General features: G+C 38.4%; 1 protein-coding gene across 16 annotated transcripts in view; it reads left to right on the top strand.

The window, feature by feature from the left end:
* Window positions 1-20481, top strand: part of MARK1 (microtubule affinity regulating kinase 1) — a 143930-nt gene that overhangs the window by 119347 nt on the left and 4102 nt on the right. For 6 of the 16 annotated variants that reach the window (XM_005540895.5, XM_005540890.5, XM_065542094.2 and 3 more), the window contains 4 exons: window positions 10426-10526; window positions 11803-11967; window positions 12947-13201; window positions 17630-17674. In XM_005540895.5, coding sequence (XP_005540952.3) covers window positions 10426-10526; window positions 11803-11967; window positions 12947-13201; window positions 17630-17674 — 566 coding nt within the window. The remainder of the gene's footprint in view (window positions 1-10425; window positions 10527-11802; window positions 11968-12946; window positions 13202-17629; window positions 17675-20481) is intronic. The other 10 variants (XM_065542096.2, XM_074036688.1, XM_074036679.1 and 7 more) reach the window with 3 other exon arrangements.

The following is a 20481-nucleotide window of genomic DNA, read 5'->3' on the forward strand; positions in this document are numbered from 1 at the left end:
TAGGTAATTAATAGGTGAAAGTACATTTAATGTTTATAAAATCAGAATTTTCTTAGTCAATAGTAAAAGCTCTTGCTTGTAAGTATGATTCTATTGACAGTATTATTTAATACTAGTTTAGTATCTTGACTCAAGGATGATACTGGCAGATGAGCTTTAAAATTGACCAGTTAATAGACAGCATGGGGAGAGTTTTGAGTTAAATAGTTAAATAGAATAATGGTTGGATAAATGTTTTGGTTAATTATCTGAGTCATCTGTTTTATTGTTCATCACCCACAACCATCACAGACTAGAAATGAAAGGAGTCTCTCTTAGTTCATTTGTGTTGCTGTAACAGAATGCCACATAATGGATACTTTATAAAGAAAAGAAATTTCTTTCTCATAGCTCTGGAGGCTGGGTAGTTCAATATCAAGATGCCAACTTCTGTAAGGGCAATCTTGCTGCATCACCCCATGACATAAAGTGAGGTCAAGAGAGCACACGCAAGAAAATAAGAGGGGGCCAAATATGCTTTTTATAACAAAGCCACTCTCGAGATAACTAACCCACTTTCACAAGAATTCATTTGTGAGACCAGAGCCTAATCACCTCTTATCAAGCCACACCTCCCAACACTTTTGCATTGGGGATCAAGTTTCTAACACAGGAACTTCAGGAGACACATTCAAACTGTAGCAGAGTATTACTATTTGTAAGTAAGGTGCAGGAAAAACAAACTTTATGTTTTCCTTCTAGAAATTCCCATCCAAAAGTTACATGTGGGAATATAGGGAAAACCCTTGACTAGCCTAGAAACTTGGGAGCTAAGTGTTGAGTTTTGAAGACACAAATATGTTGTGCTGTTTTTGAATCAAGAAAACAATAAAACTTGTAAAGGTATTTTCCATATTAATCTATCACATGTATGAGCAGTACAAAATATAAAATGATGTAAACCACTATGTTATGAATCTTAGTGCCCCCCGCATCCTCTGCCAAAATTTATATGTTAAAATTCTAACCCTAAAGGTGGTAGTATTAGGCCGGGCGCGGTGGCTCAAGCCTGTAATCCCAGCACTTTGGGAGGCCGAGATGGGCGGATCACGAGGTCAGGAGATCGAGACCATCCTGGCTAACACGGTGAAACCCCGTCTCTACTAAGAAATACAAAAAATAGCCGAGTGAGGTGGCAGCGCCTGTAGTCCCAGCTACTCGGGAGGCTGAGGCCGGAGAATGGCGTGAACCCGGGAGGCGGAGCTTGCAGTGAGCTGAGATCCGGCCACTGCACTCCAGCCTGGGCTACAGAGCGAGACTCCGTCTCAAAAAATAAAAAATAAAAAATAAAAAAATAAATGTGGTAGTATTAGAAGATGGGGCCTTTAGGAGATGATTAGGTCATGAGGGCCGTCACGAATGGAATTAGTGCCCCTATAAAAGAGGCCCAAGGGAGCTTGTTCTACCCTTCTACCATGTGAAATCACAACAAAAAGATGGCCATCTAGGAAGCAGGCCTTCACGCACCTTGATCTTAATCTCACAGCCTCAAGAACTGTGAGAAATAAATTTCTGTGGTTTATAAGCCAGCCAGTTTATGATATTTTGTTATAGCAGCCCAAACAGACTAAGACATTAACTCTAAGAAAAGTATTAATCAATTTTTTTACAAAGTAAGGGGAAGAAGGAAGGGCCAAAGATGGCTGAGTAGAAACAATGCCTGTCTAAAGCTCCCATCGAGAGGAACGCAAAAGGCAAGTGATTTCTGCCCTTCCAGCTGAGGTACCCATGGTCTTTCATTAGAACTGACTAGGTGGTTGGTGTAACCCGTGAAGAGCAAGGAAAAGCTGTGGGGGGCAGGGATGAGCGGTTCATCCAGGAGCTGCACTGGGCCAAGAGAGGCAGTGAGGGAGTGTGCTGCCTGCCTGGGGCACTACGCTTTTCCCATGGATTTTTGCAACTCATGGATCGGGAGATTCCCTGTGAGCTTACACCACCAGGGCCTTGGGTCCCAAGCACAAAACTGAGCAGACCCATGGCAGCTGCTCCTGCCAGAAACCATTTGGGCAGGCACTGAGCTGCCGGAGTTTTTACATAATCTGGTGGCTCCCGAAACTCCAGAAAGGCTCAGTGCACTCCCACGGAAAGGGGGCTGAAGCCAGGGAGCCAAGCAGCCTCACTCAGGGGGTCCCACTCCCATGGATCCCCGCAAACTAAGACCCACTGACTTGGAATCCCCGCTGGCCAGCACAGCAGCCTAGACTCTGCCTGAGATGACCAAGTTCCCAGTGTTGGGGGCAACCACCATTACTGCAGCTCTAGTCAGTGATTTTCCCCTGCCAGTGTTAGGGAGGCTGCACGGTTTGGAATGGGCTGTGTTCCCCACAGCACAGCATAGCAGCTATGGCAGATCACTGCCAGACTGCTTCTTTAGGTGGGACCCAGATCCATCCTTCCTCACCAGGCAGGGCCTCCCTGCAGGAATCCCAGCAACTCCAGCTAGGGACTTACAGACAGAACTCTCATCTCCCCGAGACAGAGCACCTGTGGGGAGGGGCAGCTGTGATCTCAAGTTAAGCAGTCCTACCTGCTGACTGAAGAGTCTGGGCGTTCAGGATGAGGGGGATTCCCCGAGCACAGAGCACCAGCTCCACCAAGCAACCAGACTGCTTCCTTAAGGACATCTGTGATACTGTGCTTTTTGTCTGGGTGAGACCTCCCAAGCTGACAACTTATACAGGAGAGTTCCAGCTGGGTCAGGTTGCTGCCCCTCTGGGACGAAGCTTCCAGAGAAAGGAGCAGACAGCAATCTGGCAAATGGGGTCTGGAGTAGACCCCCAGAAAACTGCAGCAGACCTGCAGAAGAGGGGCCTGAGTGTTAGAAGAAAAACAAACCAACAGAAAGCAATGACAGCTACATAAAAAACCCCACAAAAACCCCATCCAAAGGTCAACGGCCTCAAAGATCAAAGGTAGATAAATCCACCAAGATGAGGAAAAACCAACTTGAAAATGCTGAAAATCCCCAAAGAAGAATGTTTCTTCTCCTCCAAATGATTGCAACACCTCTCCAGCAAGGGAAGAGAACTGGCTGAAGCTGAGATGGATTAACTGACAGAAGTAGGCTTAGGAAAGTGGGTAATAATGAACTTTGCTGAGCTAAAGGATTATGTTCAAACCCAGTGCAAAGAAGCTAAGAACCGTGACGAAAGATTACAGGAGCTGTTAACTAAAATAACCAGCTTAGAGAGGAACTTAATGACCTGATGGAGCCGAAAAACCTAGCACGAGAACTTCATGATGCAAATACAAGTAGCAATAGCCGAATAGACCAAGTGGAAGAGAGACTATCAGTTTGAAGACTATCTTAGTGAAATGAGGCAGGCAGTCAAGATTAGAGAAAAAAGGATGAATGAATGAACAAAACCTTCAAGAAACATGGGACTATGTAAAAAGACTTGATTGGAGTACTTAAAAGAGATGGGGAGAATGGAACCAAGTTGGAAAACACACTTCAGGATATCATCCAGGAGAACTTCCCCAATCTAGCAAGACAGGCCAACATTCAGATTCAGAAAATACAGAGAACCCCAATAAGATACTCCACAAGATCAACCGCAAGACACATAATCATCAGATTCTCCAAGGTCAAATGAAGGAAAAAATGTTAAGATCTACCAGAGAGAAAGGCCAGGTCACCTACAAAGGGAAGTCCATTAGACTAACAGCAGACCTCTCAGTGGAAACCCTGCAAGCCAAAAGAGATTGGGAGCCAATATTCAACGTTCTTAAAGAAAAGAATTTCCAACCCAGAATTTCATATCTGTCCAAACTAAGCTTCAAAAATGAAGGAGAAGTAAAATCCTTTTCAGATAAGCACATGCTGAGGGATTTTGCCACCACCAGGCCTGCCTTGCAAGAGCTCCTGAAGGAAGTACTAAACATGGATAGGAAAATTTGTTACCAGCCATTACAAAACACACTGAAGTACACAGACCAATGACACTATGAAGCAACTACGTTAACAAGTCTGCAGAATTGGCCACCCAGCATTATGATGACAGGATCAAATTCACACATAACAATATTAACCCTAAATGTAAATGGGCTAAATACCCCAATTAAGACACAGAATGGCAAGCTGGGTAAAGACAAGATCCATCAGTGTGCTGTATTCAAGAGACATATCTCACTTGCAGAGACACACATAGGCTCAAAATAAAGGAATGGAGGAAACTTTACCAAGCAAATGGAAAGCAGAAAAAAGCAGGGGTTGCAACTCTAGTTTCTGACAAAATAGACTTTAAACCAACAAAGGTCAAAAAAGACAAAGAAGGGCATTACATAATGGTAAAAGGTTCAATTCAATATGAAGAGCTAACTATCCTAAATATATATGCACCCAATATAGGAGGACCCAGATTCATAAAACAAGTTCTTAAAGACCTACAGAGAGACTTAGACACACACACACACAATAATAGTGGAAGACTTTAATACCCCACTGCCAGTATTAGACAGATCATCGAGACGGAAAAGTAACAAGATATTCAGGACTTGAACTCAGCTCTGGACCAAGTGGACCTGATAGATCTCTACAGAACTCTCTACCCCAAAACAACAGAATATACATTTTTCTTGGTGACACATGGTATTTACTCTAAAATTGATCACATAATTGGAAGTAAAACACTCCTCAGCAAATGCAAAAGAACTGAAATCCTAACAGTCTCCCAGACCACAGCACAATCAAATTAGAACTCAGGATGAAGAAGCACACTCAAAACCACACAATTACGTGGAAATTGAACGACCTGCTCCTGAATGACTTCTGGGTAAATAATGAAATTAAGGCAAAATCAAGAAATTCTTTGAAACTAGTGAGACCAAAAAGGCAACATAACAGAATTTCTGAGACACAGCTAAAGCAATGGTAAGAGGGAAATTTATAGCACTAAATACCACATCGAAAAGCTAGAAAGATCTCAAATCAACACCCTAATGTCACAACTAAAAGAATTAAAGAACCAAGAGCAAACAAACCATGTTTGTTTGTATTTCTATGGGGTCAATGGTGGCATCCTCCTTATCATTTGACTGTGTTTATTTAAATTTCTGGACACATATACCCTCCCAAGACTGAAAGGAAGAGCTTGAATCCCTGAACAGACCAATAACAAGTTCTTAAATTGAGGCAGTAATAAATCGCCTACCAACCAAAAATAGCCCAGGACCAGATGGATTTACAGCTGAATTCTAACAGAGGTACAAAGAGGAACTGAAACTATTTCTTCTGAAACTATTACAAACAATGAAAAGGAGGGTCTCCTCCCTGTCTCATTCTATAAGGCCAACATCATCCTGATACCAAAACCTAGCAGAGATACAACAAAAAAAGGAAAACTTCAGGTCAATATCCCTGATGAATATCGATTCAAAAATCCTCAACAAAATACTGGCAAACTGAATCCAGCAGCACATCAAAAAGCTTATCCGCCATGATCAAGTTGGCTTCATCCCCAGGATGCAAGGCTGGTTCAACATACGTGAATCAATAAATGTAATTAGTCACAGAAACAGAACTAAAGACAAAAACCACATGATTATCTCAATAGACACAGAAAAGGCCTTCGATAAAATTCAACATCCCTTCATGTTAAAAATTCTCAATAAACTAGGTATTGAAGGAACATATTTTGAGTTCCTTAAAAATAGTAAGAGCCGTATATCACAAACCCACAGCAAATATCATACTGAATGGGCAAAAGCTGGAAGCATTCCCCCTTGAAAATTGGTACAAGACAAGGATGCCTTCCCTCACCACTCGTTATTCAACATAGTATTGGAATTTCTGGCCAGAGCAATCAGGCAAGAGAAAGAAACAAAGAGCATTTAGATAGGAAGAGAGGAAGTCAAATTGTCTTTTTTGCAGATGACATGATCCTATATCTAGAAAACCCTATCATCTCAACCCAATAGCTTCTAAAGCTTATAAGCAACTATAGCAAAGTCTCAGGATACAAAATCAATGTGCAGAAATCACAGGCATTCCTTTACACCAACAACAGGCAAGCAGAGAGCCAAATCATGAATGAACTCCATTTACAATTGCCACGAAGAAATAAAATACCTAGGAATACAGCTAGCAAAGGAAGTGGGGGAACTCTTCAAGGAGAACTACAACCACTGCTCAAGAAAATCAGAGGACCAAAGAAGATGGAAAAGCGTTCCATGTTCATGGATAGGAAGAATCAATATTGTCAAAATGACTATACTGCCCAAGCAACTTATAAATTCAATGCTATTCTCATTAAACCACCATTGACATTCTTCACAGAATTAGAAAAAAAGTATTTTAAAATTCATAAAGAACCAAAAAAGAGTTCATATAGCCAAGATAATCCTAAGCAAAAAGAACAAAGCCAGAGGCATCACGCTATCTGACTTCAAACCGTACTGCAAGGCTGCAGTAACCAAAACAGCATGGTATTGGTACAACAACAGGCATGTAGACCAATGGAACAGAATAGAGAACTCAGAAATAAAACTGTGCATCTACAACTCATCTTCAACAAAGTTGACCAAAACAAGCAATGGGGAAAGGAATCCCTATTTTAACAAATGGTGCTCAGAGAACTAGCTAGCCATATGCAGAAAATTGAAACTGGACCCTTCCCTTATACCTTATGCAAAAATTAACTCAAGATGGAGTAAAGACTTAAATATAAAACCCAGAACTATAAAAACCCTAGAAGAAAATCTAGGCCATACCACTCAGGACATAGGCATGGGCAAAGATTGTGTGATGAAATCGCCAAAAGGAATTGCAACAAAAGCAAAAATTGACAAAGGGATCTAATTAAACTAAAGACCTTCTGCATAGCAAAATAAACTGTCATCAGAGTGAACAGACAACCTACAGAATGGAAGAAAATATTTGCAATCTATCCATCTGACAAAGGTCTAACATCCAGAATCTACAAGGAACTTAAGCAAATTTACAAGAAAAAAAGAACCCCATTAAAAAGTGGGCAAAGGACATAAACAGACATTTCTCAAAAGAAGACATACACATGGCCAACAAATGTGAAAAAAAAGCTCAACATCACTAAATATTAGAAAAATGCAAATCAAAACCATAATGAGATACCATCTCATGCCAGTCAGAATGGTGATTATTAAAAAGTCAAGAAACAACAGATGCTGGCGAGGTTGCAGATAAACAATTTTACACTATTGGTAGGAATGTAAATTAGTTCAACCATTCTGGGAGACAGTGTGGTGATTCCTCAAAGATTTAGAACTGAAAATATCATTTGACCCAGCAATCCCATTACTAAGTATATACCCAAAGGAATATAAATCATTCTGTTATAAAGGTACATGCACATTTATGTTCACTGCAGGACTATTCACAATAGCAAAGACATTGAATCAACCCAAATGCCCATCAGTGATAGACTGGGTAAAGAAAATGTGGTACATATACACCATAGACTACTATGCAGCCATAAAAAGGAATGAGATCACATCCTTTGCAGGAACATGGATGAAGCCAGAAGCCATTATCCTCAGCAGACTAATGCAGGAACAGAAAACCAAACACCACATGTTCTCACTTGTAAGTGGGAACTGAACAATGAGAACACATGGACACAGAGAGGGGAACAACACACACGGGGGCCTTTCAGAGGAGAGCGGAGGTTGGGGGAGAGCATTAGGAAAAATAGCTATTGCATGCTGGACTTAATACCTAGGTGACAGGTTGATAGGTGCAGCAAACCACCATGTTACACATTTGCCTATGTAACAAACCTGTGCATCCTGAACATGTACCCTGGAACTTTAAAAGAAGATTTAAAAATTTTTTAAGAAAAACAAAAACAAAGAAATAGCATTTAAAAAAATAAAATAAGGGGAAGAAGAGATTTAGGAAGACTCAAAAAGATTAAGAATGCTATAGTAAATATAAAATACTGTATATAAACTGATGGTATAATTATGTAAAATATAATCACTTTACTGTGAAAGAACCCCCAAAAAGTTGTTTACATGGTTGGTTTCCACATTGAGGAAGTTACCAAACTAGACTGCAAGAGTCTGCAAGGGTAGTTTTCCACCTAGTTCCCAAATCTTCAGCAGAAAGAACCTTACCTGCTTAGTGATCACTAGATCTTTTTTATTTGAATCAGGAAAGTCAACTATAAAAGTTAGTTTTATATAAATGTATGACAAATGGAAGCAGTGACACTGTGTTTCCATAACTTTTGCCTAATTCTATCTTAAATTTCCTTGGGGAAATACAACTGATGGTTGCCGTACCTGAATGTCACTGGCATTGAAGGGTCAAGGCAAGGGAGGTAGGGTGGGAGGAGCACAAATTCAGAGTCACAGCTTGGAAGGAGAGATCCCATTCACCATCAGCCTTTGAAAAGGAAAGAAATGTCATTGAGAATAGCCACAAACATTTTAGAGGCTTCCAGAAGATGTATGGTAGCATGATTTGACAAGGAATTAAGTTATTCATATGACAGTTTGGCCAAAATTATGAGATTATCAAAAGCAAATATTTTTATATTGGTACATTTGGTGCCCATGCGGTGATTTTACAGCTTTTCAGTAATCCTGTGCAGTTTTAATAATTGCCCAGTATGTTTTTCCTATTTCCTATTATGTATTTCTAAGATTTGTCCTCTAGATTTCAAATTTCCAGTTAATTTCTAGGGAATTAAATGTTAGTAGCTTCTAAGAGTAGAGTAGGAAATAATTTAAGTGTTCAAAAATTAGGAATTTATTGATTAAAATAAAATATGGTATGTCTGTACAGTTGCATAGGCTACAGCCATAAAACTTTAGTATCACTTGATGTGGATAGATGTTAATATCATGTTAAATGGGAAAGCAGGTAATGAAACAATGTCTTTCAAAGTATGAAATACGATGACATTCCTAGTTTTTTGAGAATTTTAATGTAAGTTAGTTTCATAATGCATCCGCATAATCAAATCAATTGTCTTTGCTTTAATAACATGGACCAAGTCTTTTTTTTTTTTTTTTTTTTTGAGACAGGGTCTCGCTCTGTTGCCCAAGCTGGAGTGCAGTGGTACAATCACAGCTCACTGTATTCTTCTCAACTTCTTGGGCTCAGGTGATCCTCCTACTTAAGCCTCTTGAATAGCTGGGACTACAGGTGTGTGCCATCACACTCAGCTAATTTTTTTGTATTTTTTGTGGAAATGGGGTTTCACCATGTTGCCTAGGCTGGTGTTGAACTCCTAGCCTCAAACAATCTGCCCTCCTAGGCCTCCCTAAGTATTGGGATTACAGGCATGAGCCACCACAATTGGCCTACATGTTCCAAGTCTTACCTAAAAATTTTAATAATCTTTGCCTGTTTTGCTACCATACTTTTATAGTTTTTAGCATATGCTTTTTATATAACTGGTGACAAAATTCCTTCCATCTAGGAACCTGCACTACTGAAAAATTTTAAATCTGTATTCAGTTTTGTTTATATGAGTTTTTTTCCTTCTTCAAAGTGAATTCAAGCAAATATCTTATTAACTTTGTAGCCCTCATGATTCAACAATGTTTAGGTTGACTATATATTTTAAATGCTGGGTTAGTCAAAAGTAGCAAGTTTTTTTATTCTGTTGGAGTAAGGATTAAACAGAAGAGTATTATATCCACATTGAAAATCATTTCTGTATATTTTATTACCAGTGAGTAGGTCAGGATTTGGCAGGCACAACAATGGGTTACAGGTCAAAGGTTGTGTGCGTGGTAAGGAGAATCATCTATCTATCCCTTTTTGCTTATTTTCTCTCTTTTCTCCAAGGCTCCTCAGACTTGGCCTTCCTTCTAGCTCAAACCTGAGCTTTGAGGAAATATCTTCAGTGTGGCACTGCACGCACCACTGTTGGTGGCCTCAACTGGACATGCCTTTGATCCTGGGGCATTTAGTCTGCTTAATATTCCCAGTGGTTGAGAGAGTTTCCCAAGCAGGTGAAGAAAGGCAGCCCACAGGCTTCTGAGTGGGCGTGCCATCTTTACTGCCCCAGGCTCCTGTTGGTGATGATACTTAGTGTGGAGTTGGCTTGTACTCCTAGTCAGTTAGAGCTGCTCACACCCCTGCTCCTGCCCTTTCTCTACCACCAGCTCACAAAGGAGGGAGTGAACAGAAACCCAGCTCTCCTATTGCTTCCAAACTGCTGGCTGCTATTGTAGGAGGATAAGCTAAAACTGTAATGAGTTCATTTTTGATGCTTTGTCTTTTGCTTCTGAAATCTAAATGAGAGAGAGAGGCAGGGGATAATTCTTGTTAATATAAGATTCTAATCAATTAAAATTCTGTGGATTTTTCGCAGAGTCAGCTTAAATAATATTTCTTTGGCTTTCCACAAATATATTTATAATTTTTTAATTGCCTTTTTTTTATTCTTGAAGAACAATGTGTATTCTGGAGGTAGCATGGCAAGAAGGAATACATATGTCTGTGAAAGGACCACAGATCGATACACAGCATTGCAGAATGGAAAAGACAGCAGGTAAATGCCACAGTGCCAAGTAGTAATACCTTTACTGTTGTTCTGTGTTAGTGCCCTTGCTGAAATGCCTGCAGCTGAATGGGTCAGGAGAAAAGGAGTTATTACATGAAATAGTAAGATTGCAACCCAACCATTCTTACCGAGACATCTCTCCTGTACCAGGATAGAAGGTTGGGAAAACATTTAGAGAAAACAAGAAATAAATCTTTTTACCTGCCAATTTCTGAGTAAAATCTGATAGTAAATATTTTTCTGTAACAAAGCAGATCATACCATCCTAATTTCATCTTCATAATTTGAATCTTTTTCTTTTGTGCACCTGCTGCCTCCTTCCCTTTCACCTCCCATCAAGTCATTACCATATCTGAATAAAGGCTTTATTTTCCTCCCTCTGAAAAAAATGTGGCCATCTTATTTCTCATCATTCAGAACCACATAATTTTTAAAGTGTTTTATTTCAAATAATAATAAATCATATTATTTGTATTACTTAAAAAATGTATCTTCTTTCTATCATGAGTTACAAGGACCAGTCATCAATATAGTACAAAGACATGGAGCCTATTCTAATGAAATTATTTTCTTAGTACCACCTACAGTCATTTCAGTAGTGTGTACAAACCATTCTTACATTTGTTTCTTCTCACTTAATAAGAATGTAAAGTAAGTGCTATTGTAAGGCATGCAAAGAAAAATGTATCTTCTTTGTACATAAGATAATTGGAAATTGATTTCAGACTTACGATTTTTCTTATACTAAATTTTAAGCTGCAGCTCCTTTAATCTGCAACAGTTAACCTATTGACCATGATATGATTTAAAAGTGTTTTGATGAATCCAGAGATAATATTTTTGGTATAATTATCAATTCTGATTGTATGAATAATGGACAATGAACTACAGCAACATATCACACCAAACTGTGGTTTTGGGAAGTAAAAAATGACTCCAGTCATAATAATTTTATCTGAAATTATTGTATATCCACAAAAATAATTTTGTACTTTCTCCCATTTACATACATAAAGTGTGTGTGAGATTTTTTTTCATGGATAATAGTGATAAATTCACCCTGTATACTTTTCATAAGAATATTAATTGTTTTGTTAGTCATTAATAATGCCGCTATGCTAGTTTCTTTCAAATGTTTCAGTCATGAAAGGTGTTAGTTTAAAATATAAAAAACTATAAAAATATAGTTCTTAAATTTTAGTAAACCACAATTTTTCTTCTTTTTTACATTTCCATGGTCTTCTCAACTGCTTTATGGCGAAAGCCTTACGGAGATGTCTGTGAGTAGCATATCTTCTGCAGGCTCTTCTGTGGCCTCTGCTGTCCCCTCAGCACGACCCCGCCACCAGAAGTCCATGTCCACTTCTGGTCATCCTATTAAAGTCACACTGCCAACCATTAAAGACGGCTCTGAAGCTTACCGGCCTGGGTAATGTGCTGGTTACATCTCATTTTGTTCATTAAGAATTTCTAAAAATATAGCACCATATGAAAAATACACGATAGTCACCATCACATTAAGACCTTTCTAATAAGATTCAGTGTTTGTAATGGGGGAAAAATTGAATTGTAACATAAACTTTCTATGTACTTTGGCTGTTGTTGGAAATGTTACGTATAACTTAAATCATTTTCTAGAGGAATTTTTTTAAGGATTTGATTTTACGTCCATCCCCATAAAGTTAAGAATTGCTGCTTAATTTGTCATTTAGGTAAACTGATTTTGTTATGATTTAAACACATACAAACAAACACTAGACTGGGAGTTGAGACCCACGGATAATGATCAGGCTGAATTCCTTGTTCTTAATGAAACTGGACTTCAGTTTTCCTGTCAATGAAACTGATGAACTCAAAGAGTCTGTTCAGATATAAAATTTTGTAATTGTTTTTCTAGTATTTTTCTATTTTAAGATTTCTCAAATCAGTACATCTGAGCATTTTAACCCTCTGTTGGATTTGTTGGGCATATTGGTAGTACCATGTGATGTTGTACCATCACTGAGGCCTAAATTAGAAATAGGAAATTATTTTATTCAAAGCCTTTTTAATAAACAATAAAATTTGTGTTCAACATTGATTGCTAAGTGGTTTCAGGAGAATATTAAAAAAATATTTGCAGTACCCCTGGTTTGGCATTTGTGATACTGAAAAGTATTTATCTTTGTGTCCCTGTTTCAGTCATTTCTTAATTTTTAGTGACCAAACAAAAGGTACCTAGTTTCAAACTGAAATTTTACTCCTCTCCAATGATATAGTAAATAAAATTAACCCATGTCTCACATCTCTAATGTGAACAAATAAAGTAGGGCCAAAAGAAGTAGCCATAGCTATTTGTTTCAAGTTTTTAGCATGAGTGAAAGGTTTTCCTGTCATTATTCTAAATGATATATCTTAATTTGTCCCAGCAGTACAACCCAGAGAGTGCCTGCTGCTTCCCCATCTGCTCACAGTATTAGTACTGCGACTCCAGACCGGACCCGCTTTCCCCGAGGGAGCTCAAGCCGAAGCACTTTCCATGGTGAACAGCTCCGGGAGCGACGCAGCGCTGCTTACAATGGGCCACCTGCTTCACCATCCCATGAAACGGGTGCATTTGCACATGCCAGAAGGGGAACGTCAACTGGTATAATAAGCAAAATCACATCCAAATTTGTTCGCAGGTCAGTACCAATGTACTGTCGTGTTTTGTTTCCTCTAGAGATTACGAAGGAAACTTGATTTTTTTTTAATATTTATAGTAATTTTCTAAAATGGTTTCATAACATTTCATTAGAGCTGCTCTTTTACAGAGTTGGAAGAAAAAAATCTAGGAAGACATAAAGTATTTTTCCTTAAGAGAGAGAAAGAAAAAAATGGACAAAATGAGATTTTTTAAATCTGTAAAATAAAATGGAAAGAACAAAAACTTGACTTCAAAAATGTGTTTTAACAAAAGATTTTTATATTTGAAAACCGTGATTGAGGAAAAGAAATGAGTTTACATGTTTCCTTCAAATTTATCTTGACAATACTTTTATATTGCTTACTAATAATATATCATTTACATTTTTTCTTCTTTACATAAAAAGCCTACACACCAGAGTCACAGATCACTTATGTAATTTTATATCATAAAACCTTATCATCACAACATAGTAAATGCAAAATGAATACATGTATAGTAAAGGTCTAATCTACTTAAACAATACAATTATACTTTCTAAAAAGTAAGCATACTTACTGTGTTTACTATGCATACATGTACAGTGCACATTGATGATACAAGTTGCTACTACAATGCAGGCTGATGTCGATTTGATCTATTCCTGTGTCCCACTAAATGCCTACTTAAGCCCTGCGACAAGCAAAGCACTGTGTTAGGTGCAGAACAGAATCTAAAGATAGGTAAGACGGCATCTGTGCCCTCCAGATTCTTATAGTCTTGTAAGAAGCAGACAAACAACTAGCTGTGATATAAAGCAGAACATGTGCTAAAAAGTGTGGGCAACATGCTGGATTCCAGAGGAAGATAGAATTGTTTCTATCTAGGGAGACAGTGAAGGCACCCTATCATATAATCATTTCAGCTGAGCCTTCAATGATGGGTAAGAAATAATTATACTTGCTTTAAGAAATACTAATTAAATACTTAGTTTCCAATGTTATTACTGTTCCTAGGATTTCAAAGAGTGGATGTGGAAAAGAGAAGAAGCAGCTTCAGTCTTACGTGCCTTGTCATGGAGCTATTTATAGACTTGGTTCATGTATCAGTTTGCCCAGTATCACATAGCTGAATTAAAAACTTTTAAAGCCTCAAATGTAACATAAATTTCTAACCATATCAGTCAGTGACTTTGTACCATTTGGGCAATTACTATGCAGCATGACAACTTGCTACAGAAAGAACTAAAAGTTCACCAACAGAGTCAGCATGGAAGGTAGATCACGGTGTTAGCCGGCCATCTGCAGGGTACTAGTCAGAATATCAGTAGTTTCTGCTTTTGGAATTTGTCTATTTAAGGCCATTTCAAAAAACCAGTACTTTCTCACGGTTAAGCCAGAATTAAAGTGAAGAAAAATAGGTTTGTAGTTTAGTGCTTGATTACTAATTGTGCATTAAGCATTGTGCAAAATATTTCTCTTAACTCTGCAACAAAAATTTAGACTCTAGGGGAAACAGTACTGTGGAAAGGAAGTAATGAGATAGAATGTCAAAGCAAGAAAGTGCCTTAGAGCTGGTCTGTTGGGAGGTTCTGATAAAGGACTGCCATATAGTCATTGAACACATATGTGGAGACCTACATGCAAGGCCTTTCATAGGAGCTATTGTACAGCAGCAAGTGAGACTGATGGGGGCTCCTGCCATCTTGTGAGCAACTTAACTGTCTTGAAACATTCCACACAGTTAAAGCATTTCCCTTGCTTGGCTCTGGTTTTCTCCTACCTCACAGGCTAGCTATCACTTCTCAGACTTCTTTGCTGGCTTTTTTCAGATTCCCTTGCCTTTCCCCCAACCTCTAAATATTAGAATGCCCCAGGGCTCAGTCTTTGGACATGTTTTTTTCTCTGGTTTTCCTTACACTCTTGGTGATCTCAGTCAGGCTTATGACATTAGATTCCATCCTGTGTGAACAACTCCCCAGTGTATCTCCAGCCCACATCTCTCTCCTGAACTGCAGACTCTTACATCCAACTGCTGCTCAGCCTCTCCACTTAGATACATTATAGACTCTGAAACAGAACATGTTCAAAACCCTACTCTCGTTTCTCTTCCCATGCTTATCCTTCCCTCGTTCTTCACTGTCTTAGGAATTGGCAGCCTTGTCCTTACAGTTGCTCGGACCATAAACCTTGGAGTTGTCCTTGACAATTCTTTTCCTCATACCACATCAGATCCATTGGCAATTTGTGTGGGCTTTACCTTCACAGCATTTCCAGGATTTAGCTGCTTCCATCACTCCCGCCACTGCCTTCATACCCTGAACCACTCTTCATCTTTCACCACCTCATAGTTCTGCTAGTTTTTGTCCTTGTCCTCCTCTTCTGTTTCAGCAGTGTCATGTCAATCTGATCATGTCACTCTTAGATTTAAAGCCCCTGATTAGCTTTCGCTTTGCTTAGAATACAATTCTGTGCCCTCGCCATAGCCTGTGGGGCTTTGTGTAACCTGGCCATCCATTTCTGCTCTGACCTCTTCTTCTCCCACTCTTCTTCTTGCCACTTCCACACCAGCCACCCAGGCACCAGACTGTCCTCAAGTACATTAAGCACTGTTTTGGCATTGTGTACCTGCTATTCCTTCTGCCTGCAATTCTCTGCCCTAAATACCTGCATGGCTCACTTCTACACCAAACCTTATGATTTTCTAACCATAGCTCATTCTTATATAGGGAATAACCCAATTTGTTCAGTTGAGTATATATTGCTATGTGTAGGTCATTGTTTTTTAAGTGTTAAGTGTTGGAGAGCATGCTGTGCTGCATATGCTGTTAGAGCCAGCTGCACCTTCTGTAGCCCCATCTGCCTCCTACCATGGCTACTTAAAGCAGACTTCCTGGGCTCTTCCAAAACAATTGCCAATAGCAGAAATTCTTCCAATGTTCCTACTGGCATCCAGGTAGGCAGGAACAGGATATGGGTCAATCGCGATTTCAGTCAATTATAGCAGAGGAAATAGGGTCTAAGGGACATTTCACTCCTAATGCTTTAAGTTTAGCAGCTGTGGAATAGGTGTTTGCTAATAGTGAATAATAAAGCATAATATAAATAGGACAGAAAAGTCCAGTGAGATTTTTGTCCCTTCCTAAAGGAATTTTGTCTTAGCAGTGGGAGTCGACAGCATTACTGTCTTGCTTGCCAAGTTGGTACACTGCCCATCTGTGTCTATCAGTTCATCTACATGTAACTGAAAATGTACATTTCACTTTGAGCCTGCTCAAAAATGTTTTATTTATTTCAATGTGCTATAATAAAAATGGATTTGTATAGATGGCATTGAATTTTTATTATTCTTCCCAATGAAAATGCCAGTTATTAAAAATAGAAATTTAAGAAATTACATTTGAATGTGAGAATACATTTTAGTATTCTTTTAAATTCAGATAGAAAAAAATTTTTTTCATAATATGTTTGTTAAGAAAGGCATGTATTAGTTAAAGACCCTGAGAGGCATGAGGCATTCATATTCTTAAGAACAATTTAAAATTTTAGAGCTTGGTGTGTGGGTATGTTTTATTAATTTGGGGGATGGGAGAGTACCACTGATTTTATTCTTATTGCATTAATTTTACATAATTAATAGAAATGTTTCTGGAATGGCTAAAACATTAAGACAACATTAACTTAAGGATTCAAGTTGGTGATTTTTCCCACTATTTAATAGTATTTTACCCTCTATCACAAGATATTTAATTACCTTTAAAAATAGCAAAGCATTAAAATTTTGGTAGACTTCAAAAATATTAATTACATGCAACTCAGAACAATTAGTAGTGTTTTCCTGGTTTTATTTCACAGGTGGATATCAAGGTAAGGTTAGTGTTTTTATTTAAGATTGAATCCATGTTTTTAGACTTGCCTACATGGATAGGCTGTTAATTTGCTGTAATATTTTATCATGTGCATGAATTGTTAGCATAACTTCTAAGAGAAATTGCTTATTTAGAAATTGGTATTTATTTGCTAACTACAAAGTTAATGTATATATTTTCTAAATTGAGCGACTACTAAAATTATACATAATCACAAATTTGGAGTTGAATCTTGCTGTTGATAATTATTAAGTAGTTTTAACTTTAGATTAAACTAAACCAAAAGATAAATTATGACTTCAAATGAATTGTGGCTGGGAATTGGAAGATTATGAAAAAAAATTCTAAACTTTCACCTTATATTGCCTGTTGACAAAAATGAGTAGACGCTCAATAAATGATAAATTACATGCGGTTATGATGAAAAACATGAGAAATAGTCTCAGACTGACTAGTGATAGAAAACTGTCACGGTAGAAGTTTGCTCAACAAGCTAATTTTAAAATAATTTTAGATATAGGTTTTCTTGATATATTTTTTACTTTTATCATTAAATCTCAACCTTCACTTTGTTTTGAGGGATCCAAGTGAAGGCGAAGCCAGTGGCAGAACCGACACCTCAAGGTGAGGAGCCACTATTAATACTTCGCTGCTAGGTCCCTGTGTGTGAAAACGTACTTTTGAAATACTTCGAGCACTTAATGGTCATGAATAGATCTAATAACTAGATAGCATGCATATTTTAGATTTTTATATTGGGGTGGGTTTTCATAACATTCAAGTTATGTCATTCAAGTCAGTCAACTTTAAGTTTGTTTTCCAAACATGCATTGGAATTGTGTACTTGGTAAAAAAATAGGATTTCTGTTCTATAAAGTATGTCAAGCTGAAGAATTAATAGATTAAATGTCCTGATATTTTTCTCACTAAAGTAATGTAACTAAAATTAGTGTGAGTCAAATAGCACAAATAACACAGAACAGGGAAGGAAGATTTGATGTTAGTAATATATTTTAGGTGAGAATTCAATGTTTGACCACATTTAAAAATTCTATCCTGCCATACTTTTGGGGATTTCTTTTTTTGACACTTAATGCTAGTTGTATATTCATTCTGGCAATGGGTTTCATATCTGAGCACAATCAGAATTACAGGGAAGACTTGATAAAAAGATTACTGGATCCCACACCCAGGGTTTCTGATTCAGGGGCTGAGGCAGGTGCCTGTGCATTTACATTTCTAACAAGTCCCCAGGAGATGCTTATGCTGCTGTTCTAGGGACCACATTATGGACATGTTAGTAGTTGTGTTAATATTTTACAAATGGGAAATTTAAGAAATGAAGGCATTAATTTATTTTGAGTGTACACAAGCCTTAAGGGTTGCAACGTAAATTTTACAGCCAACAAGTATTCCACAGTACGAAAGACTCTGGCTTCATTCAGAAACGATTGTGACCAGCTGAACACAAGCCTCCAGTTTGATTTCTACTTTTCAAATTACTTAAAATATAAAACATAATTAACTTTGGGAAAACTATAGCATTCCCATGTAGTCTTTTTAACAAACTGTGCTATATTTATATTTAGTAATAATAGTTGAAATGTTTCTTTGTAGAGTTAGGTACCTGAGTCACCATGGTACGGAGCCACAGGGGAGCAAGACGAATATTCTTCACTTTCTTCTGCCTTTTGCATAAACATGGAGGACTTGTTCTTAGCCTCTCCCTCACTTAGTCTTCACTTTTGAGCCCCTCCTTGCATTTCATCCTATATTTCCACTAAATTTCCCTCTGAGACATTTAGTAGTGTGTGCGTTGCAAGTGGCCATTAATAGTTACATTTTTATCCTTTTGATACAACTACATAATTTTATTGCATTATAAGAATTAGTAACTGATCTTTTATAAATGTTTACACAATACTTTTCACATTCCATTTTGTTTGGTTGTTGTTGGGTTTGGTTCTTTTTTTGCTTTTGAACTAACTTATTGAATACTAACTATAAAGTACTTTCTGGGCCGGGCGCGGTGGCTCAAGCCTATAATCCCAGCACTTTGGGAGGCCGAGACAGGCGGATCACGAGGTCAGCAGATCGAGACCATCCTGGCTAACACGGTGAAACCCCGTCTCTACTACAAAATACAAAAAAAAACTAGCCGGGCGAGGTGGCGGGCGCCTGTAGTCCCAGCTACTCAGGAGGCTGAGGCAGGAGAATGGCGTGAACCCGGGAGGCGGAGCTTGCAGTGAGCTGAGATCCGGCCACTGCACTCCAGCCTGGGCGACAGAGCGAGACTCTGTCTCAAAAAAATAAATAAATAAATAAAATAAAGTACTTTCTGGTCATTTAATTTTCACAACTAGGTGAAAATGCCTATTTTACAGATGGAAAAAAAACAGCAAGGAACATAGGTGGGATCAAGCCAGTTATAGTGAGTTTCTGTCATTTCAGGAAGATGGGGTGATACTGTGGTTAGAAGTACAGGTTCTCAGCCAGAGTGCATGGGTTTCAGCTGTGTTCTACCACTTACTTTACTGTGTGGCTTTGGGGAAGTTACTTCAACTCTGTGTGCCTCCATGTCCTCACTCTACCTGCCTCCTAGGATTGTTCTGAGGGGTAAATGAGTAATTAATACATTTTAGGCACTTAGGGCAGTTCCTGCACCTAGTAAATACTCAATAAATGTTAGTTGTTATTATATTAATATGCACATTTCCAGGAGCTTTCTAGAATTGATATTATCAGTGGCAATGTCTGTGAGACCGTGCAAAAAAAATTTTATTGTCTTAAAGTCATCTTAAGGTGGAATAGAAGGAAACTAGACTTAGAATAATACCCCTGAATTCTAGTCTTTACTTTTCAACTCATTAGCTCTGTAAGTTCAGAAAACTAATTTTTTTTTTTTTTTCTGAGACAAAGTTTTGCTCTGTTGCCTAGGCTGGAGTACAGTCACACGATCTCAGCTCACTGCAACCTCTGCCTCCCGGGTTCAAGCAATTCTCCTGCCTCAGCCTCCCGAGTAGCTGGGATTACAGGCGCGTGCCACCACACCTGGCTAATTTTTATATTTTTAGTAGAGACAAGGTTTCACCATGTTGGCCAGGCTGGTCTCAGACTCCTGACCTCATGGGCCTCCCACCTTGGCCTCCCAAAGTGCTGGGATTACAGGTGTGAACCACAGAAAAGTAATTCTAAGTTTTCCAGCCATCAGTTCCGTCTTTAAAATGAGTGCTCAGTCAACTGATCTCTCAAGTCCCTTCCAGCATGCCAAATCCACCAGAATTATACATGTGACCTTGGTAAATGACTCTGGTTGGCTTGCAAGCCCTAAGAGGCCTGTGATGTAATGGCTTAGATTCAGTGGGCAAAAAGAGAAATAGAGAACATGAAGTACATACTTCCCATACTTATTAATAGTCTTTGGAAATTTA

Source organism: Macaca fascicularis, chromosome 1 (assembly GCF_037993035.2).
Source record: "Macaca fascicularis isolate 582-1 chromosome 1, T2T-MFA8v1.1".
NCBI lineage: Eukaryota > Metazoa > Chordata > Mammalia > Primates > Cercopithecidae > Macaca > Macaca fascicularis.